Here is a 25,107-nt window from a genome sequence, read left to right on the forward strand (position 1 = left end):
TGCTTGTACTGATTCAAAAGAGTGGATTTAGTTAATTACTTAATTATGGTTATTACCTTTATTGAGCTCTTTAATTAATTTTAACTCTAAATAGTGACCAAAAGAATGATCGAAAATAATAAATTTCTTATCATTCCTTACAATTTACACCATTTATAATGAATATTTGTTCTTATAATTCCTATACATTTCTTAACATTTAAGGAATAATAGACTACAATAATTCTTTATCAAATTAGGATTTCCTCTATTTTATTTATTTCTTAGGCATTTCTATCTATTCTAGGATTTTATAAGCATATATACTAATAATGATGTAAAATCACATAACTAATAAATGATGATAGCCATCATCACTTTTTCCTAAATGAAATTGTCACCGACCCCAAATTTTTCTTAACCAAATAATTTTTCATTTTACCAGTTTTTTTAAATTGAACGCAGAACGATCAAACCTTAACGATTTATTTGGTCTTTAACAGCCTAGTTAATTACTAACCTTCATGATCGTGGCATCTTTTCTGGGGACACTTACAAACATATTTCCCCCAACATGCTTAATTTGTGCATTGTTTAGGAACAAGAAAAATCTCTCGATCAAATATTTGATCTAAGAAACACAACTCTAAAAAATTAGATTATACTGAGTACAAGAACTATACAGAGAAATTTGCTAATCGTTTGCTATTGAGTTTAATTCTAGTGTATAAATCAAATGATAATATGTTGAATTTATAAATTTATTATTGCATAGGAACCTTGTCTACGTAGAAAACTCTAGATATATTGCACTGTAATGAGCATTATCCTCAGGTCACGAGAAGTTATGTGGTTAGTAAGCCTTCAGGGTACTTGAAAGTGAATGCACTTGGATTTCTACAATGCTAATTAATGGCTTTGTGTTTTGCTTATGTTTCTTTGTGCAAATGATATTATGTTGAATTTATAAATTTATTACTGCATATTAATTTTCTTATATCCAATTGAATCATGAATCAGTTTGAAATAAAGTAAAAAAGTTAAAATCTGACAAATTTTAAATCTAAGAGAACTGATTTCAAATTATATAATCAATAATAGCCCTTGAAATATGACAAATTTTAAATCTAATAGAATTGATTTCAAATTATATAACTAATACCACTCCTTAAACTTCAGCTCATTTCTTGTCTAGAATCTTTTTCTGTAAAAAAAGTAGTTTTGAAAGCATGGAAATCTCGATTAAAATCAAGTTGTTTTATTTGTTATTGCTGTCATATGGTTAACCTCCACTACGCTCCTAGAATTTGTGGCTCTCCCAACATTTGTTCTTCTGCTAGTTGGCTCGATTCTATCATGGTTAGGTTTGCTTGATAGGTTTTACAAATGGTGTTAGGTGACGAATATCAAGAGGCATAAATCATCAGCTATTTATTCAGTGATGCATAAGATGAAGAAGGCTGATAGAGAGTTGAAGAAAGCTAATGGTGCTTATAAAGAGGCTAACATTAAGTTGGTATCGGTCAATTCTAGCCAACATGCTTATGATATTGAACGTGAAATTAAAGTTGCAAGATCTATAATTACTTTAATTTTTTTTTCTATTTTTTCATATCCCAAAACGAAATTGATGACTATAATTACCTTAATTTTTAAGATTTCACACCACTATCAATATCCGGTCTGATCTCAGAAAAAACCTATTAAAAGGTTTAAAAGACAAGAAAGACCCAATTTGCTAGAAGACATAATAACGGTGAAAGAGACATGACGAGCTCACATCCATATAAGGGATAGACGTGATGGTCAAGAAGTACAGATGATACAATGATTCACATTTTAAGCCTTGTGATGAGGCGAGATAAACCTGCATCGCATATATTTAATCTCACTATAACAAAGACCGAATATAAGATCTCATGATAAAGGACTACGAGCTGTCTTTTGTCTTATTTGAGCCACTCTTTGGCTATAAAAGAGGACTTTGGCCAACCGAGCAAATAACCGGTTTTTTTCTCGAACATTAAAATAATAGAAATAACTTAGTGATCCCAATGTTACTTGTAAGAGTGAACTCGGTTCGAACACTGAACTCGCCCCTTATTTGTAACATCTTTTTACTTCGATTTACTTCTAATACAAACGAGACAAGTTTAATAGTCCAAAAGAGTTATTAGTCCGGTTGTGTTCTTTTGTGGTTAATTAATTGTGGTTACTTACCTCATTGAGCTCTTTTGTTAATGTTGTGTTTAAATACCTTGAAAGGGTAAGAGTCTAATGAAGAGTGAGAAAGGAAACGTGACATTAAAAGGTATTCATTTACTTTTGCGTCATCTCATCATGAGTTACTGACAGGAAGATGTACTGTAGTAATTAGTACCATGGGTGATCATGATGATGGTGAAAAGTATTAAACTTTACATATCTAGTGACACAGTTAAAAACGCATGAGTCTGACCGAGATAAGAGCCGTTGCCTCATACTATTAACCAAGCTTCTCGGTTCACTTACGCACGCGCATGATTACGTAAAACCGTAAAAAAGCCACTTGCTCGGCAAATGTTCACGAGACAGAACAAAACACGGTGTGTTTAGTGAGAGATAACATTGAATCTGATGATCAGAGTTGTATATTAATATCGTTTTAAACATTTCGGATTAGAAATACGTCAGTGTCTCGTTTTGTCTCGATACAAGAAACGCCCGTGATTTTCATTTGACAATCTCAATGCCTTCCAAAAACGCCGTCGTTTTCACTGTCTCTAATGGCGACAAAGAAGGACAACAACTTAGTCCCCGGATGTACACCCACACATACATAAATGTTGCTATTCCAGTTACACCCAACTTGACAATGTTTTAATTTACCAAAGCAAACCCAAGATATTTTTATTTTTTTCAAATTCATCAAAAACGACGTCACATCTGCCATATCCATCTAATCCATGTCTGCAACACCAAAAAAATTGAATTCCCCCATAAAGTGAGGAGAGAGAGAGACAAAAACACTGTGAAACCCAATCAATATCTTTCTTTGATGCATGAATAAAGATTTTAAAATTTAGAGCTTTCTGACTCCTTCCTCCCAAAGAGAGCCAAATGTACAGCTGGATCCAATCCAATGAGCTGTAAAATGGTCCTTTCTTCTTTTATTTTTTCTTCATTATTATTACACTCAGAATCATTCGTTTCTCTCTCTAAAAAAGTCTCTGTTTTTCACTTATCTCTCTCTAAAAAAGCAATAAAAGTCTCTGTGTTTCTACTGAGAGAGTGGGTTTTTTTTAGACAGAGAAGCATCAATTCTTGTCCTCTGTGTAGTACAAAGTGGAGCCACACTGAGTGATGCCATCACAGCAACGGCTACATTTCCCCATCTCTCCCTCTCTCTCTATCTTTTATCTCTTCTCTGAATTGATTTGAGCGACAAAAAAATTTCATCTTTATAAAGATGGGTTTTTTTTTGTCTACTTGTAAATGTCCTGAATCACACGTCGAATCCAACGTGGCACCTCTCTCCATTGTATGCCAGCTCACTCACACTCTCTCCCCCCCCCCCTGCCTTTATAAACCCACTCCCCTCTCACTTGTCTCCTCCACTGAGACTTTAGAGTGAAGTTTGATTAATACAGAAAAAAAAATGGTGGGTATGGGTTGGTTCATGTGTATGTTGATGATGGTGTGTGTGGTTTCTTGTGGTGAAGCTGCTCCAGGAGCTAAGTTCGAGGAACTTTACCGCTCTAGCTGGGCTATGGATCACTGTGTTAATGATGGAGAAGTCACAAAACTCAAGCTTGACAACTCCTCTGGTACATAACCAAACGCCTTCCCTCTGTTTTGTATACTCTGTTTTGCATGCTCTGTTTCTGAATGTTTAATCGACTGTTTCAGGAGCTGGGTTCGAGTCAAGAAGCAAGTACTTGTTCGGTAAAGTCTCTATCCAGATTAAACTCGTCGAGGGTGACTCAGCCGGAACCGTCACTGCCTTCTACGTACGTAACTTAAAAAAAAAAACCTTCTCTTTGCTCTGTTTTTTGAAATCTCGAAAACTCACCCCTGTTTCCTCTGTTTTCTTACAGATGTCTTCAGAAGGTTCGAACCACAACGAGTTTGACTTCGAGTTCTTAGGCAACACGACGGGTGAGCCTTACATAGTCCAGACAAACGTCTACGTGAACGGAGTTGGAAACAGAGAGCAAAGACTCAACCTTTGGTTCGATCCCACCACTGAGTTCCACACTTACTCTATCCTCTGGAGTAAACGCAGCGTTGTGTAAGTCTTCTTTATTACCAAAGTCTTTCTCTTTTTTTGTTTAGACCATTTTAATGATTTTTTTTTTTTAATTACAGGTTTATTGTGGATGAGACTCCTATTCGTGTACACAAGAATCTTGAAGACAAAGGCATCCCATTTGCTAAAGACCAAGCGATGGGAGTGTACAGCTCGATCTGGAACGCTGATGACTGGGCGACGCAAGGAGGTCTTGTGAAAACGGATTGGAGTCACGCGCCTTTCATTGCTTCTTACAAAGATTTCAAGATTGATGCTTGTGAGATTCCCACAGGGAGTGATCTAAGCAAGTGTAGTGGAGAAGAGCAGAGATTCTGGTGGGACGAGCCGACTGTGTCTGAGCTGAGTCTTCATCAGAATCATCAGCTTATTTGGGTTAGAGCTAATCATATGATTTATGATTATTGTTTTGATGCGGCGAGGTTTCCTGTTACTCCTCTTGAGTGCCAACACCATCGCCATTTGTAGTCTAAGGGACAATGTTTGTGTTTTAACTTAGTGAAGAAGTTGTTGTGATCAAAGAGAACATGTGTTGTGGCTCTTTGATGATTCTGTTTTTTTATGTATAAATAATCAATTATCTTTTGATTTTGTTGAATTTGTAATAACTTACAATCTCTCAGTTTTCTTCACTTATCCAAACATTCCTTTTTTTAGAGAAATTAAGATATAAATTAAGACATATTGTACTTAGGGTTAGTTGCCGTCTTCTCCAAGATATTACATTACAGAGAATCTTTGCAGCTTGATTGTGAGCTTCAGAGACTTAAGGTTGAGAGCTGCTTCCACTTTACTCAGGCATGTTATCGTGATGGTGAGAGCACATGTCCTCCACTATTAATAACAACAGATCATCATCTTTTCCTGAAACAATGACTCTGCTGATTAAAAAGAGTGTCTGGAATTTGAATTTACAGGATAAAGAGTAACTACAACAAACTTGAAGAACCAACCGATGAGGAGGAGAATGATATGCTTGATCTTGCTTTTGGACTCACAAAAGCGTGAACTTTCTCTCTTACTCTTAACCCAAAAAAAAAAAAGAAAAGATCTGTATCTAATGTTCCTAGTAACAAAAAAATTGTATCAGAGCACGACTGGGATGCCAAGTCTTTGCAAGACCAGAGCTTGATGGTGTGCGTTTGGCCATTCCATCAGCCACAAGGAACTTTGCAGTTGATGGATTTGTTCCAGAACCTCATTAGTTTTTTGCAGACTGATCGGTAAGCTTTCATATAATGGAACCTTTTGAAGTATAAAACCATAGAGATGATTAATGTCTCTTTAAGAATTTTTATGGTTGAGAGAAAGTATTATTGCAACAAGCTTCTTTTCTTTAATGTTGCAGAATAAACTCAAACAATCGCATTCTTGAGATATAAAAATATTATAAAAAAAGGGGGAAAATCGCATAAAAAATCTTGAAAGTGTCACTTACTAGCAATTTAAACTTTGAAGTTTTTTCACTAACACTTTTAACCTTCAAAGTGACATTTTTATCATAAAAAACCCCCAAAGAAGAAAAATGACCGGCTGAACAGGTTAAAAACAGTTTTTTTTTAAAAAAATAATTATTTAATTAATAAATAAACAAACAAAAATTAATAAAAATAAAAAAATTTAACAAAAACTCATAAATTAAAAGAAAGTGAGAAAAATAAATAAAGATTTAGAAAATTAAATAAAAAATAACTAAAATTCAAAAATAAATAAGATCAAATTAAAATACAGAAATTATAATAATAAATTTCAAAAGTTGAAAATTCAAAAAAGTTTTTTTTTCATTTTCAAATATAATGTCGGAAATTATCATTGGAGATATGCTAAAAACTGTCATTGGAGATATGTCGGAAATGACGATTTTTGGCATATCTCCAATGATAATTTCTGACATTATATTTGAAAATGAATGTTGATAAAAAAAATCATTTTCAAATGAATTTTTTTTTTGAATTTTCACATTTTTTTTGAAATTTATGATTTTTTTTATTTTTCTCCATTTTAATTTGTTCTTATTTATTTTTTGAATTTTTTGTTATTTTTATTTAATTTTTTAAATCTTTATTTATTTTTCTCATTTTTTTTAATTTATGAGTTTTTTGTTAAATTTTTCGATTTTTATTAATTTTTTTGTTTATTTTATTAATTAAATAATTATTTTTTGAAAAAAAAAAATTGTTTTTAACTTGTTCAGCCGATCATTTTTCCTTTTTGGAGGTTTTTTATGATAAAAATGTCACTTTGAAGGTTAAAAGTGTTAGTGAAAAAACTTCAAGGTTTAAAGTGCTAGTAAGTGACACTTTCAAGATTTTTTATGCGATTTTCCCTAAAAAAAAAAAAGATTTTCACAAAATAAAAGACACATGTCTATACGCGAAGAACCTCAAAAAAAAACACTTGAGAAATAATGAAAAGATCTCACCAGTGAAAACGAACTTAGATTTGAACGAAACCGAATATATCAATTTCATACTGATCGTCGCCATAACGTTCGCTGGTAGCTGGGAAGTAATGGTCTTCAGGGTAATAAGGGTCATCATCTTCAGGGTAATGAACTTCATTATGGAACATATTTCCTATTACTGCGGTAAAGAGACAATTTTTAGTCAGAATGGCACTCTTGCAATTGGACAGTCACACAAATTCCTGTGTACATGATTGTTTTCTGATCAAATCCCAGATGAGTTCGTGTCAATGATAACTGTAAGTATCGTTCTACAGACTAGGAGATTGAAGTTGATGTGTCAGCGAGTTTTAGATCTTAAAGAAGTCATCAACAAAGGGTTATAGTCCGATATAATTATGGTTGACTTTGAAAGAGATAAGACACTATCTCTTTTGATGCAATCCATCAAAGTAGTGAAATCAGGTAATCAAGATGGGCCGGATTCAGCTTAAATCAACATGTATCTCCACATTCATTGTTCATCAAAACAACAACTCACATCGAATCAAATGATTTCTTATCAGTTGGATGACCCACAACAAAATTGATTTTAATTTCACAAGCGTCTGCTAAGTCCTTAAACATTAGATCGCGAACGAGAAGAATTAGTGCAATCTCCTAGGAATTGAATACTTGCTTTTGAATTGTGCAATTGTTCTTTATACCAATCAACCATCTAAAAATGTAAAAAAGTGTTAATAATGATACAATATATAATGAATAGAAAGGAAAAATCTACATTTTTTTTTAATTTTCATTGTGATTAAAGGATCTGATTTCTCTACGTTGATGGATTGCATCAAAGGAGAGCACTCTATTTCTTTCAAAGTCAGCCATAATTATATATGACTCATAACTATATATGACTGTAAACCTTTGTCGATGACTCTTTTAAGATCTGAAACTCGCTGACACATCAACTTCAATCTCTTAGTCAAAAACAAATACCGCAAAAACAAAAGAGTCATTAAACCAAATATCGCAAAAACAAAAAAAAAATCGTGTATATTTTTGTTAATTTTGCTAAAGATTCAGCAATGGGTAGGTAGGAATGTATATTTAATTATTGTTTAGCTCGAACCCAAATAAGCAGTATATAATATGTATATTTAATTTATATTTTTATATACAATAATCATAACTCAAATGGTTAGCTCGAACCCAAATAAGCAGTATATAATATTGTTTTGTGTTATGATTATTGTTTTGATGCTGCGAGGTTTCCTGTTACTCCTCTTGAGTGCCAGCACCGTCGCCATTTGTAGTCTTAAAAGCCAATCTTTGTGTTTTTAACTTTAGTCAAGTTGAGTTGATCAAAAAAAAAAAACTTTAGTCAAGTTCCTATCAAGAGCATGTTGGTTCAACTGAAATAGTATTGATTTCGTTAATTTATAATAATCAATAATCTTAGATCACTTAAGTTCAAGATCTTGACATTTGAATTCACTAACAATTTCAAAAGGGCCTTGAAGCTTAAATCAAACTTATATCTCAGATTTCTTCACAGATCCAAACTTCCCTCATCTAGAGAAATTAGCTCTAGAAAATTGCTTAGGACTCAAGGCACTTAGTATTAGTTGCCGTCTTCTCCAAGAGTTTACCTTCAAAACTCTTTACAGCATTGATGGGTTAGAGGTTTCTGGTAGTAAGCTTCAGAGACCTAAGGTTGTGAGTTGCTTTCACTTATACTCAGAAGAGAGTGTTGTGAAGATTAACACATCGAATCTCAAAAGCGCAGTCAACAACACTACTAGTGTTCATTTCCTGGACAAGTTAGTTGTGTGAGAAAAGCTTTTGCAGGGGCTTGTGAGACTTCTCTAGCGTGTTCAACGTGTCAAGTGATGGGGAACATATCTCCTCCATTAATCATAAAAAACATCCTCTGCTTTCCCTGAAAACAAAAGATATTTGGAAATCTATATACAGGAAACTAAGTAGTACAACAAACTTGAAGAACCAACCGATAAGGAGAATGACATGCTTGATCTTTCTTTCAGCCTCACAGAAACGTAAACTCTCTCTCTTATCTCTTAAACCAAAAAGAAAAGATCTGTAACAACAACAAATATGTTTCGTATCTCGACAGGGATGCCAAGTCATTGCAAGACCAGAGCTCGATGGATTGCGTTTAGCCATTCCTTCAGCAACAAGGAACTTTGCGGTTGATGGATTTGTTCCAAAACCTGATTAGTTCATCGCAGAGACGCTTTGGTGGTCACGCAACCATAAAATGAAACATTTGAACCGGAAGCAGTACAGGACCATATAGATGATTGATGTTTTATTTAAGAATTTTGACGGTTGTTTTTTTCTGAAGGGAAAAAAAAGTGATATTACATGACCCATCTTGTTCTTTCTGATTTCTACAATTGCCTAAGGATTTTGTTAAATGTTGTAGAATATATTCATAAAAGGTTATCATAGAAAAAGGATTGTTGCAAGAATAAAAGATGCATGACATAGACAATAAAGTCCTCAGAAAAACCTATAGATAATTAAAGCACCTCATACAAATATCATACAGATCGTCGCCAGAGTAGTCACTTGGGAAGTTACCGTCCGAATTAGCATCTGGCACGAAAGGGTCCTCATCGTCAGATGTATCATTCGCAATATATGGGTAATCATCAGTCGAGTCATTAGGTGGTCTCAAAACTTTGATCCTCTCGTAACACCGCTTCTTCAAATCTCCAGAAAAGTGAACATTGAAACAATGACGTAGATCAAGATGTTCCAGATCAGGACAATTATCAAGAATGGCTTTTAAACCGACGTCGGTTAAACCATTTGCAAAAAGTTGGAGGAAGCGAAGCCCATGCATTGTTTCAGCAATGGCTAGGGCATCATCATCACTCACGTGCCAAGGAGGCGCGATTCCTAAGCAGTTTAACTTCAATGTCTTCAGATTAGGACAAGACTGGCCTACAGCTTTAAGAGAATCTTCCAACAATCTGTTGTAAAAGAGCTCGAGTTCTTCAAGCAATGGAAGCTTCACAAGTGCTTTTGTAAGTCCCTCAGTTGTTATGGGAGAGATTAATGCAAATTTAAGACTTCTCAGGTTTCTTGAGCTGCACGTAATCGCGTGTAACAGAGAACAATAAGACGAAAAACATGTTCACAAAAATATTTTCAGAGAGAGAGAGACTTATAACCTATCAGCGATGTAGTTGAGGAGAGAATCAGTACCGAAATGCCATATGTTAATCTCAACCAAACCTCCCTGGCTACGATCGACTGCGTGACGGCATATGATCTCGGGGTTGTACCCCAAGTCTAGGCCTAGGTTATACATGTCAATCTTACGCCACATGGCAGGGTCTTTACAGACCCGACGCCATGAAGTACACACTTTCTGAGCGTTTTCAAATACTCCAATCAAATCGAGCCTGCACAGGATCGACGACATTAATTCAAATGGTAGCTCCGACCAGTTTCTACACTCTCCGTCTTTCACCACCGGAGTCAAATAGGAAGAGGCCATTTTTTTTTGTTTGATGATCACAAGTTGTCTCAAGTCCATTTACTTAAATAAAGGGAGTGAAGTAAGTTTCAAGTTCCAAGACTTTTCGTAGACATCACCATCACTTAATGACTATATGGTCCCAATGTTATGGAAGAGGGCAACGGCTAAGAGGAAGAGGGCATTTTCTCTGAATGGTCAACAAACGGCCTCAAGTTCATTAAATAAGGGAGTGGAGCAGTTTCAAAATGATGAGATTTTAGTTATATACTACAAGTTCAAAAGCACAAGAATGATTATACGGGTTTGTATATAAGTTTATTTTTGTGTGATTACACAATTAGAATCAATATTTATATTTAGTTATTTACTTATCTTATTACCCTGTGATGTTAACGATTTTTTTTTGTAGCTGAAATTTGCCAGTGCATTACTCCTTCCCTTGTCTGTATGATTATGACATTTCCTAATGTATGTTACCAAGCAAAAAGCAATATTTATTTGAGAAATCAACACAATAATAGCACAAGGTTCTCTCCAAAGCATGACATATCAGATTTTTAAATCACTATGGGAGTGACATGTCATTAACTGAAAAAAGTCGAACGTCCAATGAAAACATTTTATTAATACACATCTGTTTTGTTATCGACACATCACATGAGTAATCTTTCTAAATTAAAAAAGCCTAATGCTTGTTGGATTTTGACATTCTTTTCTCTCTACGAACATGCATCAGAGTGAAGGAAATAATGGAAACTCAAGGGTAAATACAGGGAAGATGCAGAGATGCGATTATGGTGGTGGCGATCTAAGGGTTTTCGGAAGGCGTTGTTATGGACTTTTTGGAGGATTCCTCTCTGCATCTTATCTGAAAAGCCAATTTACTCGGTGAATTCATTTCTCCTCTGATTCTAGAAAATTTTGAGCAAAAAGCACATTACGAGGATCACACAAATAGGACTCAATACAAAGAGGAACACAAATCAAGTTCAGGTGAAAAAAAAAGTCAAGTTTAGGTGAAAATCCCAGAACTTTATGAAATAATAATGTGGGTAATTTGATCTAACATTGTTATGTATGTTTCAGGGAAGCCAAAAAAACTGTGGAAAAGGATCCAAGAGTGGCAAGCGGTTAACAAATGTGTTTGAATTGAACATTTGATTAAACACAAAGAGAAGGTGAAATCAAAAGAAAATTTGAAAGTCTAAGTTACGAAAAGAAAAAAAAAATCAAGAGAGAAGAAGAAGTGGAAGCAACGAAACTTGCCACACAAAAAAAGAAGAATGAAAAAGTGACCAAGGAGTCACTTAGAAGAAGAACAACAAAGTGTAGCAGAGAAGAAGCTACAAAGAAGAGAGAAGAAGATGAAGAAGATGAAGAAGAAGAAGAGACTTGGCGTGCAAGAAACGGAGGAGCTAGAAGTAGACCAACGTGGACAACATAAAGTCAAAGTAAGTTACCAAAATCTAACAAAATCAATGTCAAAATAAACAATGACTATACAATTATATTTATCATTCTAATAAATCACATCAAATTTCATCAATTCATTCTCAAATATTTTAGTATTTAACATAAAATGACGATAAAAATGTAGAAATATACAATATATGTTTAGATTGTAAATATCAGAATAAAAACTTATAACTTATATGGATATACTTATATATTTTTCAAATATTTTATAATCATATAAATATAATAAATTAAAGAAAAATCCCGCAGCATAGCGCGGGTAATTACCTATAATGACTCAAATAATACTTGTAATGACATGGAAATGCCGAAGATCAGTGAGGAGAACAAAACAGAGTAAATATACATAAAGACAATTTTATAGAACCCAGAATGACTATACCAAAAGTCAATGTTAGGCATTTCATTCTCAACCCACCAGTATAATCACCAACGAAGGAGCCTCATGCAAAAGCAAAGATCTGTCTTTAAGACTAAACAGGCATATCGTCTTTCTTCTTCATCAGTTAGTATAGCTCTGCAGAAACAATAACATCGCCTAAGGATCAAGTTACAGATAATTTTTTTTAAGAGTTCAATGAGAGAGAATGAGAGAGGAAGTATTTCTTTAGATTATACAACGCACCATCTTCGAGAAGAAGTTGCAAGACCGGTTTAGGTGGTTGCAAGACCGGTTCGATTCCAACATTATTACCGTTAGGAGAAACGCACGTGTTTTGTAGCGATCGAGACCAGACTCAAACCTTTAAGAGAAATATAGCCGTTACGAAAGGCGCTAGCTTCTCTATAAAAACACCAACTCAGACAACACTACACTATAGTCAGACAACAATCCAAACTCAAAAACACTATAATCAGACAACAAACCAAACCGTTATCCCTTCTTTCTTCTCTAATTATATCCATGTCCGAAGAAAGACCGCTACTGTCAAAATACAAACCTCCTTCCACTAAAACTCTCTCTCTGCAGTAATCTTTCGATCCCGTTTCTGGGCAATGGAGAAACCACCGGAAAAAGTGAAGAAATGGCCCAGAGACCAAACCGGTTTCGAAACCGATCAAAGCCGGTCGGGAGAATCACTCGTTTCCTGAAGAAAGGCTCAAAGACTCGCTCCCGGTTTACATGGCCGCCGTCCTCCACGCTGCTGAAGAAGTAAGTCTCTCGATTCAGATCTGATTTTTTTGTTTAGCGAAAATCATTGTTTGATTTCTAAGATCTGTGATTCAGAGATTGCTGCCAGAGACAAACAAGAAGTCGACGATCATTCCCAGGCATCTTCTTTTGGCGATTAGGAAGTAGGAACTATGAAGAGTTTGGGGAAAGTTTTACCAAATTTCTCCTTTTTTTTCTTTTTTTAAGAGTAATTTTGTATTATATTTTATATATATTGAGAGAGGAGAGAGGAGAGAGGAGAGAGAGAGAGAGAGTGGGAGAGAGAGTGGGAGAGAGAGGGGGAGTGAGAGAGAGAGAGAGGGTGGGCGGGGAAGAGCGCGGGGCGCGGGGGCATGGAGCGGAAAAGCGCGGGGGGCGGGGGCAGATAGCGCGGCGAGACGGGAAAGCGGCCCTCCCATACGAATATATCTGATTATATAAGTGACTAAAATTAATAATAATAAGAATTATCTAAAATATACATAATTAAAAATGAATTTCTATTAATATTATTATATTTATATATTATATTAGATAATTGACTATAAATAAATATAATAAAACTTTCAAAAATAAAAACATGTTTTAAAACATAAGATAATTCTTAAATATATTATGTTGTTATCTGAATATAATATTTTATTATAAAATTTATAGTTAGATATAAAATAATTTATAATTAAATGCTAATCAAACAAACAAATATATTTTCTAAAATATATGTGAATGTTTTTAAAATTTAACACGACAATAAGCGGAGATAAGGTGAAAACAAAACAAACATCTATAACGATCAATGAAAATTGAAGGCAAAGTAACATTATGGCTTAGCGGCCTGTTAAATCAAGATATCATTCTAATACACACACGGGCCGTGGAAATTAGTTTTTAGACATCAAAGACTTGGTCGAAGAAGGATGAAAGAATCACACATAAACTACTTTTGTTTAAGTGTAGTTTATTGTAGAAAGAAACTTGCAGACGCTAAAAAAGACTCAAGTCACAAAACACAAGGACACTTATTGAAACTAGGAACACCTAAAATCTTTTAAAGATTTCACAGCTTCTGCTTAAACAAAGAGAGCTTTAACAGAGAAGAATTGTGTAACATTGTCACTGTGAGAACATTGCATTACTGATAAATAGTACAATAAGAAAACATCAATCAGGCTTCACACTGACACAATCTTTTCATGTGCCTAGTTTGTTTATTTCTCTGGATGTTTCATAGTAGAAAATAGCTTGAAAGGGCAGAGCAGTTCCAAGTTCCTAGATAAACTCAAAACTATTGTTTTAAGGCTTTTTCTTATGAGAGTTGAATTGGTTCGCCACATAGATTCTCCAACTCTTCTTCCAACAGTTCATGCAACTTTGCTTCTGTTCGCCGATAAATCCACGCATTAGCATCCCTGTCCCAGTCGAATCTAGACGGACCACTGTGTGCCAAAACAATAGAATCAAGATGACATCAATGTGAATCCAAGATGTGGAAGCTCAAAGTCAAATACATCGACGATACACACTTCCTTTCTCCATAAATTAGCAGAACATGATGATCTAGAAGAAAGAATCTATACCTGACAGGTGAAGACATCCAGATTTGTCGGTTTGGAGTTTGCTTATTCATTACATATGTGCCTAAAGATCCAAGCTTTAGTGTGAGAACTTCATTCTGTTTGGACACAACAACAAAAGGACCTACTTATGATAATAAGCACACACATGGGTTTCGAAAAAAAAACAGAAACAAGATCGTAAATGCAATAAAAAAAAAGTTCATCTTTACCCCATAATCAATGTCGAAACCATCAATCTGGACATTATCACCATAGTCCTGAACATAAATCAATGTTTTTTCCCAGCCAAGACATTGTAAGTACGAGACTATTGCAATCTAAAGCTAGTTAAAGTCTTTAGCTTTACATACCTCAATTTTCTCAAGAAGGTTATTTATAGTGACATTGGCTAATCTGTGGAACTCATCCTCCTGCAATATCGAACTGTTTTTTTTTTACATTTTTATGAAACTCATGAACCTGAAACAGTAATTTAAAGGGAAAGAGAATAGGAAGTAAGTTACCTATAATCGATAGGAGCAGGACCTTGAGAAGAGAAGCTTCTGATAATAATAGAAGAATCATGGCGGATACGAGATTCAAATGGCTCGTTAGTTTTGTGAGCAAAAGAGCTTAAAACTCTTGTTACATTGCTACGGAGAAGTGTTGGAGGAAGCTTGAGAGACCTCGGTAATCTCCGGAGAAACCTTGTAGCTGTAGCCATGGCGGTTTGAGAAACTAATCAAACTATTAGTCGCCTCTCCCTCTGTACTTCGCTGTCTAATTATGCCCATACTAAGGCTTAACTTTCAGGTTTGGTCGGCCCAATAGATTTTTATTTATTCCTTGTCCAATTAGACCCACATTGAAGCCTAACATTAGATTTATCCGGTTAGAGCCACCGGTTTAAAATTCAATCCGGTTCAAAAAATTATATTTAGAGCTGGGCATTTGGTTCTCTGTTTTTGTTCGGTTTTTGAGAATATGTTCGAATATATCACCAAGAATGAAACCAAATTACATTTTGGTTAGGTTCGAAGCTGGGTTATTTAATTTGGTTTTTGAGTGTCATTTTGTGTTGAAATACGGTTAATTGGGTAAAAACCAAAATTACTCAAGTAAAATTGGTATAATTTGGTTACTTCGGTTTATTTATTTAGTTTATTTGGTTGCCCTGTACCGAACCAAACAAAAAACCGACTGAATTTTCATATCTCACCGATCGGTTTGTAGCTAACCCGGATGTGAAACCGAAAACAAAAAAAATTGTCGGCTCAATTAGTTTCTTTTAAGCGGTTTAGCCGGTTCGAGTCGTTTTAAAGGTTACAATTTAATAAAACCGGCTCGGTTTAAAGAGTTTTGTTTGTTCGTGAAGAGAAAGAAGTTTTCTTCTTCTTCCTTGGATGAGAAAATCAGAGTTTTGATTAGGTTTTGAGCTTTTGATCCATCAATCTCTGGAAACATGCTCTCAGGTTATCCTCCTCTCTTTCAATATCTGTCTTTCCATTATATTGCTATTTTTCTTCCTGTTTCCTGCTAATTTACGTGAGAGAATAGCTTTTCAATGTTATCTGTCGAATCACAATGTGATTCCCATGTTTTGTAGTTTTAATTAGTGAAAGGAATCGTGAATTTTGGAGCTTTTCTTGGTACTAACAATTGAGCTAAGATCTCTGGCAAATTTTAAGGGTTGTTTTGGCAGATCATAAAAAGGTCAAAAACTTATAAAGTTGAATCATTAATGTGAAACTTCTGTAGATTTAAGGCTTGAATTTGTGGAATTACTGGCAACATTTGTAGGAAAACTTGTGTTGATTTTGATCTTGATTGTTTTGATTGGTGTTTTGGTGCTAAAGTTGAATCATTTATGTGAAATTTTCAAGGTCTAAATAATGGAATTACTGAAAGAAAATTGTAGGAAAATAAATTCATAATCAAAAGTTTTGATTTTGGTCTTGTGATTAATCTCTTGGTTATTGATGGAGAAGATGTTTCATCCTTATGGTTAAATTAAGCTATGTGTTTTGTTTAATAGATTCAGGGGAGATGCCTGCTGATGGCGATAAACACTCTGCAGAGAACAGCAAGAAGCGGAAGCTTAAGACTCCTATGCAAGTCATGGCTCTTGAGAATTTCTACAATGGTAGTTAATGGACTTGTGATTTGTGTATCTGTTCCTTTATGCCAAGTTGTATTTATATGCTTGTGACTTGGTTTCTCTACAGAGCATAAGTACCCGAGCGAAGAAATGAAGGCTAAGATAGCAGAGGAAATAGGCTTAACCGAGAAGCAAGTTTCAGGCTGGTTCTGCCACAGAAGGTTAAAGGACAAACGTTCTGTTAAAGAAGATGGGAACAACATAGGGAGCCAAGATCGGTCAAGTGTTGTTCTTCAAGATCGTGGGAGCGTACTTAGACAGGATTCATGCGGTAGCACTAAGCAAACCGATTATTGGAACCCGAAGCCGAGGGAAGTTGAAAGTCAAAGGCTTTATGATGATGATGGTGAAGATAGCACATCTTCGGAACGCCGTTCGTTGCATAAGAATCTCGTTTCTAGCAAAGATGTGGAGAGTTCTAGATACGTTGGACATAGTGAGCATCATCCTCAGGCTATGAGAAGCTATGGGGTTAGTAAACCTTCAGGCTATTTGAAAGTGAAGGGAGATAGTGAGAATGTTGCTATTACTGCGGTAAAGAGACAATTAGGAAGACAGTATCGAGAGGATGGTCCTCCTTTGGGAGTTGAGTTTGATCCTCTTCCTCCTGGTGCATTTGACCCTCAGACTAATAATGTTATAGTTCAAGGTGAGTCATGATAAAAAAAATGTTGTAGCTTTATTGAGTTAGTGGTTCAGAGAAGCTAAAGTCATCATCTTTGTGTGTCAGAGCCAATCTATGTTGGGAATCAAAGACGGTCTCACCCTCCATACTTCACTGGAACTAGGAAGAGCTTTGTTCCTGGTCTTGTAAGTGAAGTTCTTGAAGCCTTTCTTCTTCTTTTTTACATATCCATAGGATCATAAACTAAGTTTCTTTATGTTTTCATGTCTTGTAATAGAGCTATGAACCAGCTCGTAAACCGAAGATGCTTTCGTCAGATCCATATTCATCATCAGAGGAGGAGGATGAGGATGATGATGATGACGACATGATGGGTGGAATGGAGCCTGGTCTAGGAGATAAGCAGACTCTTCGGGAGCCAAGTTTTAAATCCCCTTCTCTCTTAACTGTCCCTGACCGCAAAGGTCCACCTCAAGGAGTCCCTCTAACAAACAGCAAGAAGAGTCATATAAGCTCCAAAGGTCGGGCTGAAGGTTCAAGAAACAATCTGATTGACAACTTCCATAATCTCTCTGGAACCAGTCAGACTCATGATTATGATAAAAGTATACTCAATGGTGGACGCAAGACCGGGTATCTCACTAAATCTTCAAACATGTTGCCTCTGAGTGGCAGCCGATCCTCTGATTCGATGGAGAGAGATACATCTTCTGGAATGGTAATGATTTCTCTAATACATCTAATTCTACAGGTTCCTTTCTTACTCTTGTATTGAAGAAATATGACTTATGTTTTGTGTGGTAAGGTGGGAAAGTATCATGGAGAGAAGATGAATCATATGAAAATGCATAGAGAAAAATTGCATTCAACCGGTGAACCGCTGGTGAGTTTGAAGTTTAAGCATACTTGAGAGTTTGAAGGGTCCAGCATTGTTCTTAACCTTAATCTTTTCTTCTGTTAAAAAAGGTTACCAAACGATTGAAACATGGCTATTCTCAGCAAGTTTACAGCGAGACTTTTGAAAGAAAAGACCAGATAAACCGGTTGGTAAAAAACATCATAATGTATATTTGTTGTCACAACAGAGAGATGAAATTGACTGAGGATGTTGTAGGTCTGGTGTGGAGTTGCCGTCTAGTTTCAATGGAGACGAGACAGAAGAATCTAGCTCTTCTTCTATGGATTAAGTTTAAGAGGTACAAAGAATGATTAGGAAATTTTCGGTTTGTTTATACCGTTTAGGATGTGAATAAGGTTACATGGTTTTAATAGATAAGTAAAAATGTTAGAGCTTTTTCTACATTTTGGTATCCATAATATGTTTATCAAAGTGATACAATGAAAGAAGCAGTGAGCTATTAACTATTGTACGTATGTATGTAATGGCCTCTAAGCATGGACAATATATCCGAATCCAAACTGAACTAATCCAAATTTTAAGATACCAAATATGATTGGATATAAAAATCCAAACAGGAATCTAAATTTACTATATCCAAAACAATCTGAACCAAACAAAAAAATTATGTTGTACCAAATAGTATGTCTAGACATAATTTAAATAATTAAACCTTTGTGTTTTGCTCTGTTCCTAAACCTGTACCGGTTATTGAATTTCTTAGCTAAATTGGTTTGTTACGAAGGCCTCTTACGATTCATAAAAATAACAGGCAGTATGGCCCATTTATTGATAAAGCCCGCCCAAAGTATTTGACCAGCCGGTTTATTACGTAAATGGCGGTCCGGTTTGTAATAAGTCAAACAAATAAAAACAGTAATGTGTGTGTGAACAGAAGCTTGGAAAAAAAATCAGAGCCGTTGACTACTTTGGTTAAAAAAAAAAAAAAAGTGTGTGGTCGTCGTTCTATTTTGATTCCGTCCAAACAAGTTTTTTTTTTTGTTTAGGGAAAGCGTGTCTTTGCCTCCTCAAATTCTCTCTCATTTCGAAGATAATCGTTTTCTCTGAAGCTCATTTCGAATCTGTTCGCTCTTTAATCCTTCTCTCCATTTCAAATCTCGCTACGCTCTCAGGTGAGAATGTTTCTCTTCTCTCTCTCTTCTGATTCCTCCGATCTCCGATTCTATGTTTCGGCTTCGTTCTCGCTGAGTTTTTCGTGATTCGATTGCATTTTTGCAATTAGTGCTTGTGATTTGCTGTTGCGGTGTTTGGGTTGTTAGTTGACCTTTTGATTCTCTGTAATTTCGTCGAACGGTTTGAGACATCGTCTTGTTCGATTCGATTTTGACGGTAGGATGGATTCTCTCTGTAACTCTAATGTTCCTCTCCTTTGTTGTGATCTGAATTGCAGAAAGATTCTTGCTTTTTCATTTGGGTCATGTCTCATTGTTTATTCAATTTTATTAGGAGTTAAGGAGGAATTGGGCTTTTTCTTAAGCTCGAGATCAATTGTTCTTAACACTCTGGCCGCTTCTGCAAAGCCGTGTGCTTCTCGCACCTCTGCACAGGTGTGGGGTGGCCTTGATGTGGTGACTTCACTCTCTCCTCTCCCCAGGGTTTCTCTAGCTTCAGTCATTTGGAGACTCCGTCGTGTCTCTGAGGGTCTCACCCTTGATTACGGCTAACGTTTCTTAACGCACACATCAATCAACCTCCAGAGTAGCTTTGATCTTGTTGTTCATAGTTGTTGTTGTCTTTTGAGTTAGTTTTTTTTTTTTTTAATAGTTCTAGTTGGTTATGTTGTCTATGTTATTGAGTTTGGTACAATGGTAAGGTTTTTCTGCTTCAACTCCCGCATCCCCCGCCATAGACCTAAGGTAAAGCTCTGGAACATCATTGAGTCATTTACATACTCTATGGCTGGATCATAGGTTACTAATAAGTTCTGGTGATTTAGGAATCCGTGGAAGGGTTTTCAGAACGAGTGATCAGAGAAGATGGGTCTAATTCAAAAGGATTGAGCTCTTCTTCCATTGGTGAAAGCAGCAAGTTAGCTGACTCCACCGCTGCTATTGAGCGTGTGTGGAAATCTGAGGAGATAAAGCCTCAAGAAACTGGGAAGCATCATCTCAAGAAAAGTCAGTCTCATGGAGATGAACTGTACTTGGATGGGAGGGACGCTACGGAGAATGGGACAGACGATGGCACAGATCGGGTTGGTTCTCCAAACTCTCTTGAACAGAGGGAGACTCTTGCGGCAGGAATGAGCAGCACCAAGCGTTTAGAAAGAAGTCCTAATGTGTATCAGAAAGATGCTCTAGGTTCGGTTTCTGCTTGCCAGGGCTCTGATCAAGCGCTCTATGGGTCTATTTTCTCGGTTGGAGATCTTCGTAATGATGATATCTCCTTATACGGTGAACAGATGGAGAACTCAAACAGCCAAACTCCTTATGGTTCGCCGTTGCTTGTGAGGTCGAACTCAATGCCTAATATCGCAGACTCTGCTTCAGGGAAATCTTCACCTCTCAAATACTCTTCAAGATCCTCAGATGACCTCTGTGCTCTAGGCAGACGCCAGAGAGATAATAAACCTGTCCACGAAACTGATGCAAAAGCGAAGCAAAATCGAGACTATGATGATGATGATGCAAATGGTTATTCTTCCATGGCAAAAGATTGGATAGTACCAGCTACAGACGAGCTCAACTCAACAAAGTTCATCAAAGGAGAAACATCAAACCAGCCTGCAGGATATCCAGGAAAGGATTCTAAATTCAAGCGTATTGATGATTGGGTCAATGACCTTCAGCATGTAAACTCCTCAGCGGAAGAAGCTGATGAAATAGACGATGATGAGTTTCAAAGAGAACCGGAGCTAACAACAACAGCTGCTTCTCCTAGTGTAGATGTCATGAAGTCAACTCCTGGAATGGAAGCTGCGAAAAAGTATTTCTCTTCTCTTAGTAGTGCTGCAACCACTGCTCAGCTGGTTAGTCGTGGTCTGGTTGTGATACCACTCCTAAGCAAATTCGTTGGTCTGAGAGTTCTCAATCTCTCAGGAAATGCAATAGGTAAAGAGACTCTATTTTGCCCTTTGATTGTTTTTTTTTTGTTTCCGTCTAACTGATCTTAATACAATGTTACAGTTAAGATAACCGCTGGTGCTCTTCCTCGAGGACTACATGCACTGAACTTGTCAAAGAACTGTATCTCGGTGATTGAGGGGCTGCGTGAACTCACTCGCCTTCGAGTGTTAGACCTGCGTTACAACAAGATACTGAGACTTGGTCATGGTATGACTCCTTTGCTCAGGTACATTGAAACAATCCATGTTTGATGTACTTACGCTTTTGATCTTTGTTGTTGTTGGGTTAGGTTTGGCTTCTTGCTCCTCCCTGAAAGAACTATACCTAGCTGGGAACAAGATCAGCGAAATCGAGGGTCTTCATCGTCTCTTGAAGCTGGCCGTCTTGGATCTACGCTTTAATAAGTTCTCAACCACCAAATGTCTCGGCCTGCTCGCTGCAAACTACAGTTCTCTTCAGGCTATAAGCTTGGAAGGCAACCCTGCGCAGAAGAACGTTGGCGATGAGCAACTGAGAAAGTACCTTTTGGGACTCTTGCCGCATTTGGTGTACTATAACAGACAAGGCGCTAAAGATGCTAGGCTAGGTACAAGCACGCTTCAGTTGGAACGAGGTCTCAGATCAGAGCTCAAAAACAACGGGAGGAAGAGTAGCCACGGTGCGTCGAGTACACACAAAGCCGGATCATCATCCGCAGCTCGTAAAGCTTCTTCGGGTGTGCAGAAAAGATCATCAAAGGAGAGAAGCAGCAGCCGTCTTCCACCTGTGGGACACAAAGTATCACCAGCTGCTTACGAGAACTATTGCGTTGCAAGTGGTGATAGGTTGGCTACTCTGAGATCAGAGCTCTCTATGCGTAGAACTCGTAGCGAAGGCAATCTTGGACCTATCTGAGAGGTAATGATGAAGAAGATGGTTTCTCTCTTCTCTATCTTCTCTTTATGTTTTACTTTGTTGTTGTGCATTAAAAGTTACATCAGAGAAGCTTTGTTTCTTTTCTTCCAGCTTCTCAATAATGTCTGAAACTAAAAACCATATGTTATACATTCTTTTAAGCACAGTTTGAGATTATAGATTGCAAAGAGTCTTTCAATCTCTTTCTCTTAAATGTTTGTTTGAGTCCAATCCGGTTTCCAGTTCGGTTTTTGGTACAATTTTTGATTCGGTTAAACCGGATGGTCATTTCTTACAGGCTTGCAGTAAGAACAAAAGCAATTGAATGATTCAGAACTGTAAAGTGGTCCAAAGAGTATCATCGTGCCTGCCTGCAACAGAGATTCTGGCAACTGGATCCATATAACTCGGATAACGAAGTCTCATAAGACAAAATCTTATGCCTGAAAATTAAATTCAATAGTTTTCTTCTCGTGACCACATTAGTGTCCATCTAGTAAGTAACATAAACCATAGGTTATATACATTACATAAGAACAGATATTTATTGATTATTCCACTTCAAGTGAAACAACTTAACTGCAGAAACCCAAAACTGTAAATACAGAACATGATGATAGATAAAAATAACACACATTGATTGATTTTTTTTCTTCATTTTTTGAGCTTTATGATGTGGTCCAAAGGAAGGAGCAATGAGATATGGTGTTTTGATCATTCATCACTCTCATCTTCCATGAAGAGAGTAATGGCTTATTTGAAGCAGAGAAGGAAGGAAGGAATAGCAAAGTGTCTCTTTCAAAAGGGGACCATCATAAGTGGTTTTGAAGTGATTACATTGGTTGGAGATTATGTCTGACCATTAAACCACCTTTTCAGCTTAACATCGACGACTAGTACTTGTAGTAATTTTCCTCCTCTTAGGTGATGAAGCTGTGATTGCACTTTCTTCACAGCTAGAGAATTGCTGGTCAAGTACATTTACTGCTGTGTCATTGCTTCCTTCGTTGTCTTCAACTACATCTCTCTCTTGCATTGCCTTGTAACACTCCATTAACTCATCCTGTTAACCCAAAACATATCAATTTTTATTGCGCGGTTTTTAAAACAAAGTTTGAGATGGTTACAACTTTTTTTACCTTATTTACATATGTGCATTGGCATATTCTGTTACTGAAACATGGAAACTGTTGAGGACAGATCTCAGAAGAAGCAAAGAGAAGTGCAGCTGCTGCAACCACTGATGGTTTAAACTCTAGGAACTTGATATCTGCCAAAAAAATTCCAAAAGATGTTTTAGATTTAGACTCATTGAAGAAGTTATGAAACATTCAATTGTTTTATACCATGTTGAAGACTGAAAGTGAGATCAGTAGCTTGAGCTTTGAGTGAATGTTTAAGTACTGAATGATCTTCTTCGAGCTCGAAGAGAAGGCTAAGGAAGAAGGAGAGAAAGGAGAAAGGAGTAACAGAGCGCATTCGCCATTTAAGAGCTCCTAAGATCACATTCTCCATTCTCTCTATCATCTGAGCATCAAACATCTCACCTTCCACCTGAAAAATTCAAATTCTTCACACACATGAAAGTATGAAGCACATACATACATACATTCTTTTTGTTTTTGAATACAAGGAGGTTGGAGACCGAAGCATATGATCCCCTCAAACCCAAAACCACATCATATAATATTAGTTTCGTCCCCGGAACCTTAGATTCAATGATCAGTGTCCTTTCTAGTGGAGGTCTCTTACCGGAAGATCACAGACAGATATATCTGGCTTTCTCATTTTAGCAGACAAAGAGACACAAGAAAGAGAGATAAGCTTGAGAATCCAAGGCTTTGATTGCTGTCAAAGAAAAACAATAATTATAAATAAAAAAACAAAGTCAAATCTCAGATGAAACATTAGGACATGTTCTGTTTTTTTCTTACCGGCATCATATCTTCACTGGACAAGAACCTGTCTAGATAATTCACCGCAAGATACGTCAGAGAAGGGTCGTCGAGTTTTCTTGAATACTGCAAAGTTAGTAAACCATCAAAAAGGGTATAAGTTTTTCTTACAAGATAATGACTCAGTAGAAGTTTGTTAAAAGAGACCTGAATGATTGAAGAAACGGCGTGGTTTCGATTAGATAGAAGAGAAGCCGAGGATTTGAGGGTGTGGAAGTAATGAGGAGAAGGCATGTGTTGTGGTTCGACGAGGAAGAGAGAGTTTGGTGGTAAAGCAACATCGTTGTTGTTGTGGATAGAAGGAGAATGTGAGAGAGGGTGTTCGAGATGAAACTCCATTGATTGACTGAGAGAGAGTAGTGACTAGTGAGAGTCTCTGCTCAAGAAGAAGAGAGAGATAGAGAGGAGGGAGACATTAAAAGAGAGAAGCTGTCTTTATTGTGGGAGAGATGGTGTTTTGGTCTTTTGAGGGATACTGCTATTACTCTTTTTTCTTACTTAATCTATCATTTTTGAGTTATTAACATATGATCATCGCTCTGTAATTATTCTATTTTTTTTAAGTAATTTTTCGATTTTTCTAGTTAATAGTTCATAGTTAAGATTCTAATATAGGTAAATCAAGTTTTTATTACTACATAAAAATATTCTTCATCAAGTTAAAATCTTAAATTCATCTGTTCCTAGTTAAGATTCTAATATAGGTAAATCAAGTCTTTATTACTACATAAAGAGATTCTTCATCAAGTTTAGATCATGCATAACATTTTTTGTTTTTCTACATCTTTTAGTACATATCTTTTCTTGGTTTGTTACTATCACTAGATTTTTTAACCGCGCTACGCGCGGATAAGATATTATATGTATTTCTCAATTCTAAAAAATAATGTATAATATTGTATTATATTATTTAAAAAATATAAAATATGACTACATAACATAAATATATTTTTTAAATTTTCTTTGTGGAAATCATTATGTTGTTTGATTGTTGTACTTGATTCACATATTTGCATAGATATTTGTGATAGATGAATAACTATATTTTTATTATCAGTAAATAATATATATTTATTATATAATATAAGAAAAATAAAATTATTTACTTTTTAAACAAACTTGTCTCATGT

The 25,107-nt window shown here is 36.0% G+C and overlaps 6 protein-coding genes and 2 long non-coding RNA genes across 10 annotated transcripts; 4 read left to right on the top strand and 4 right to left on the bottom strand.

The window, feature by feature from the left end:
* Window positions 1-3,531: 3,531 nt before the first annotated feature.
* LOC106389958 (xyloglucan endotransglucosylase/hydrolase protein 9-like) lies at window positions 3,532-4,865 on the top strand. The gene is made up of 4 exons (XM_048739252.1): window positions 3,532-3,785; window positions 3,868-3,968; window positions 4,056-4,249; window positions 4,327-4,865. The coding sequence occupies exons 1-4, from the start codon at window positions 3,617-3,619 to the stop codon at window positions 4,733-4,735; spliced, it is 873 nt and encodes a 290-aa protein (XP_048595209.1). The 5' UTR covers window positions 3,532-3,616; the 3' UTR covers window positions 4,736-4,865.
* Window positions 4,866-9,139: 4,274 nt separating this feature from the next.
* On the bottom strand, window positions 9,140-10,677 carry LOC111200459 (F-box protein SKIP19-like). Its single transcript, XM_022691654.2, has 2 exons — window positions 9,866-10,677; window positions 9,140-9,781 (listed from the first exon to the last, which is right to left on the bottom strand). The coding sequence occupies exons 1-2, from the start codon at window positions 10,231-10,233 to the stop codon at window positions 9,199-9,201; spliced, it is 951 nt and encodes a 316-aa protein (XP_022547375.2). The 5' UTR covers window positions 10,234-10,677; the 3' UTR covers window positions 9,140-9,198.
* Window positions 10,678-11,882: 1,205 nt separating this feature from the next.
* LOC125577668 lies at window positions 11,883-12,519 on the bottom strand. The gene is made up of 2 exons (XR_007316066.1): window positions 12,278-12,519; window positions 11,883-12,169 (listed from the first exon to the last, which is right to left on the bottom strand). It is a non-coding gene; the product is annotated as an uncharacterized LOC125577668 (long non-coding RNA).
* A 43-nt stretch (window positions 12,520-12,562) lies between these two features.
* On the top strand, window positions 12,563-12,980 carry LOC111199317. The gene is made up of 2 exons (XR_007316065.1): window positions 12,563-12,805; window positions 12,881-12,980. It is a non-coding gene; the product is annotated as an uncharacterized LOC111199317 (long non-coding RNA).
* Window positions 12,981-13,869: 889 nt separating this feature from the next.
* Window positions 13,870-15,143, bottom strand: LOC106386184 (frataxin, mitochondrial-like). 2 transcript variants are annotated; one of them, XM_048739253.1, is made up of 5 exons: window positions 14,886-15,099; window positions 14,733-14,805; window positions 14,592-14,639; window positions 14,383-14,477; window positions 13,870-14,241 (listed from the first exon to the last, which is right to left on the bottom strand). In XM_048739253.1, exons 1-5 carry the CDS (start codon window positions 15,083-15,085, stop codon window positions 14,112-14,114), a joined length of 546 nt encoding a protein of 181 aa, XP_048595210.1. In that variant the 5' UTR covers window positions 15,086-15,099; the 3' UTR covers window positions 13,870-14,111. The 2 variants fall into 2 exon arrangements, with proteins under 2 accessions (XP_048595210.1, XP_022547932.2); XM_022692211.2 differs by lacking the exon at window positions 14,592-14,639 and having other exon boundaries at window positions 14,886-15,143.
* A 529-nt stretch (window positions 15,144-15,672) lies between these two features.
* Window positions 15,673-18,549, top strand: LOC106389957. Of its 2 annotated transcripts, XM_022689230.2 has the most exons (9): window positions 15,734-15,833; window positions 15,968-16,074; window positions 16,397-16,504; window positions 16,587-17,168; window positions 17,250-17,329; window positions 17,422-17,862; window positions 17,950-18,027; window positions 18,111-18,187; window positions 18,259-18,549. In XM_022689230.2, exons 3-9 carry the CDS (start codon window positions 16,408-16,410, stop codon window positions 18,329-18,331), a joined length of 1,428 nt encoding a protein of 475 aa, XP_022544951.2. In that variant the 5' UTR covers window positions 15,734-15,833; window positions 15,968-16,074; window positions 16,397-16,407; the 3' UTR covers window positions 18,332-18,549. The 2 variants fall into 2 exon arrangements, with proteins under 2 accessions (XP_013685768.2, XP_022544951.2); XM_013830314.3 differs by lacking the exon at window positions 15,968-16,074 and having other exon boundaries at window positions 15,673-15,833.
* Window positions 18,550-18,983: 434 nt separating this feature from the next.
* BNAA09G01440D lies at window positions 18,984-22,236 on the top strand. The gene is made up of 5 exons (XM_013830312.3): window positions 18,984-19,175; window positions 19,510-19,919; window positions 20,000-21,113; window positions 21,189-21,335; window positions 21,418-22,236. Exons 2-5 carry the CDS (start codon window positions 19,869-19,871, stop codon window positions 22,020-22,022), a joined length of 1,917 nt encoding a protein of 638 aa, XP_013685766.1. The 5' UTR covers window positions 18,984-19,175; window positions 19,510-19,868; the 3' UTR covers window positions 22,023-22,236.
* A 287-nt stretch (window positions 22,237-22,523) lies between these two features.
* LOC106386183 (putative cyclin-D6-1) lies at window positions 22,524-24,428 on the bottom strand. Its single transcript, XM_013826067.3, has 6 exons — window positions 24,125-24,428; window positions 23,957-24,043; window positions 23,775-23,870; window positions 23,369-23,576; window positions 23,162-23,292; window positions 22,524-23,085 (listed from the first exon to the last, which is right to left on the bottom strand). Exons 1-6 carry the CDS (start codon window positions 24,314-24,316, stop codon window positions 22,903-22,905), a joined length of 897 nt encoding a protein of 298 aa, XP_013681521.2. The 5' UTR covers window positions 24,317-24,428; the 3' UTR covers window positions 22,524-22,902.
* Between the last annotated feature and the right edge of the window lie 679 nt (window positions 24,429-25,107).

Source organism: Brassica napus, chromosome A9, assembly GCF_020379485.1.
Source record: "Brassica napus cultivar Da-Ae chromosome A9, Da-Ae, whole genome shotgun sequence".
Taxonomy (NCBI): Eukaryota; Viridiplantae; Streptophyta; class Magnoliopsida; order Brassicales; family Brassicaceae; genus Brassica; species Brassica napus.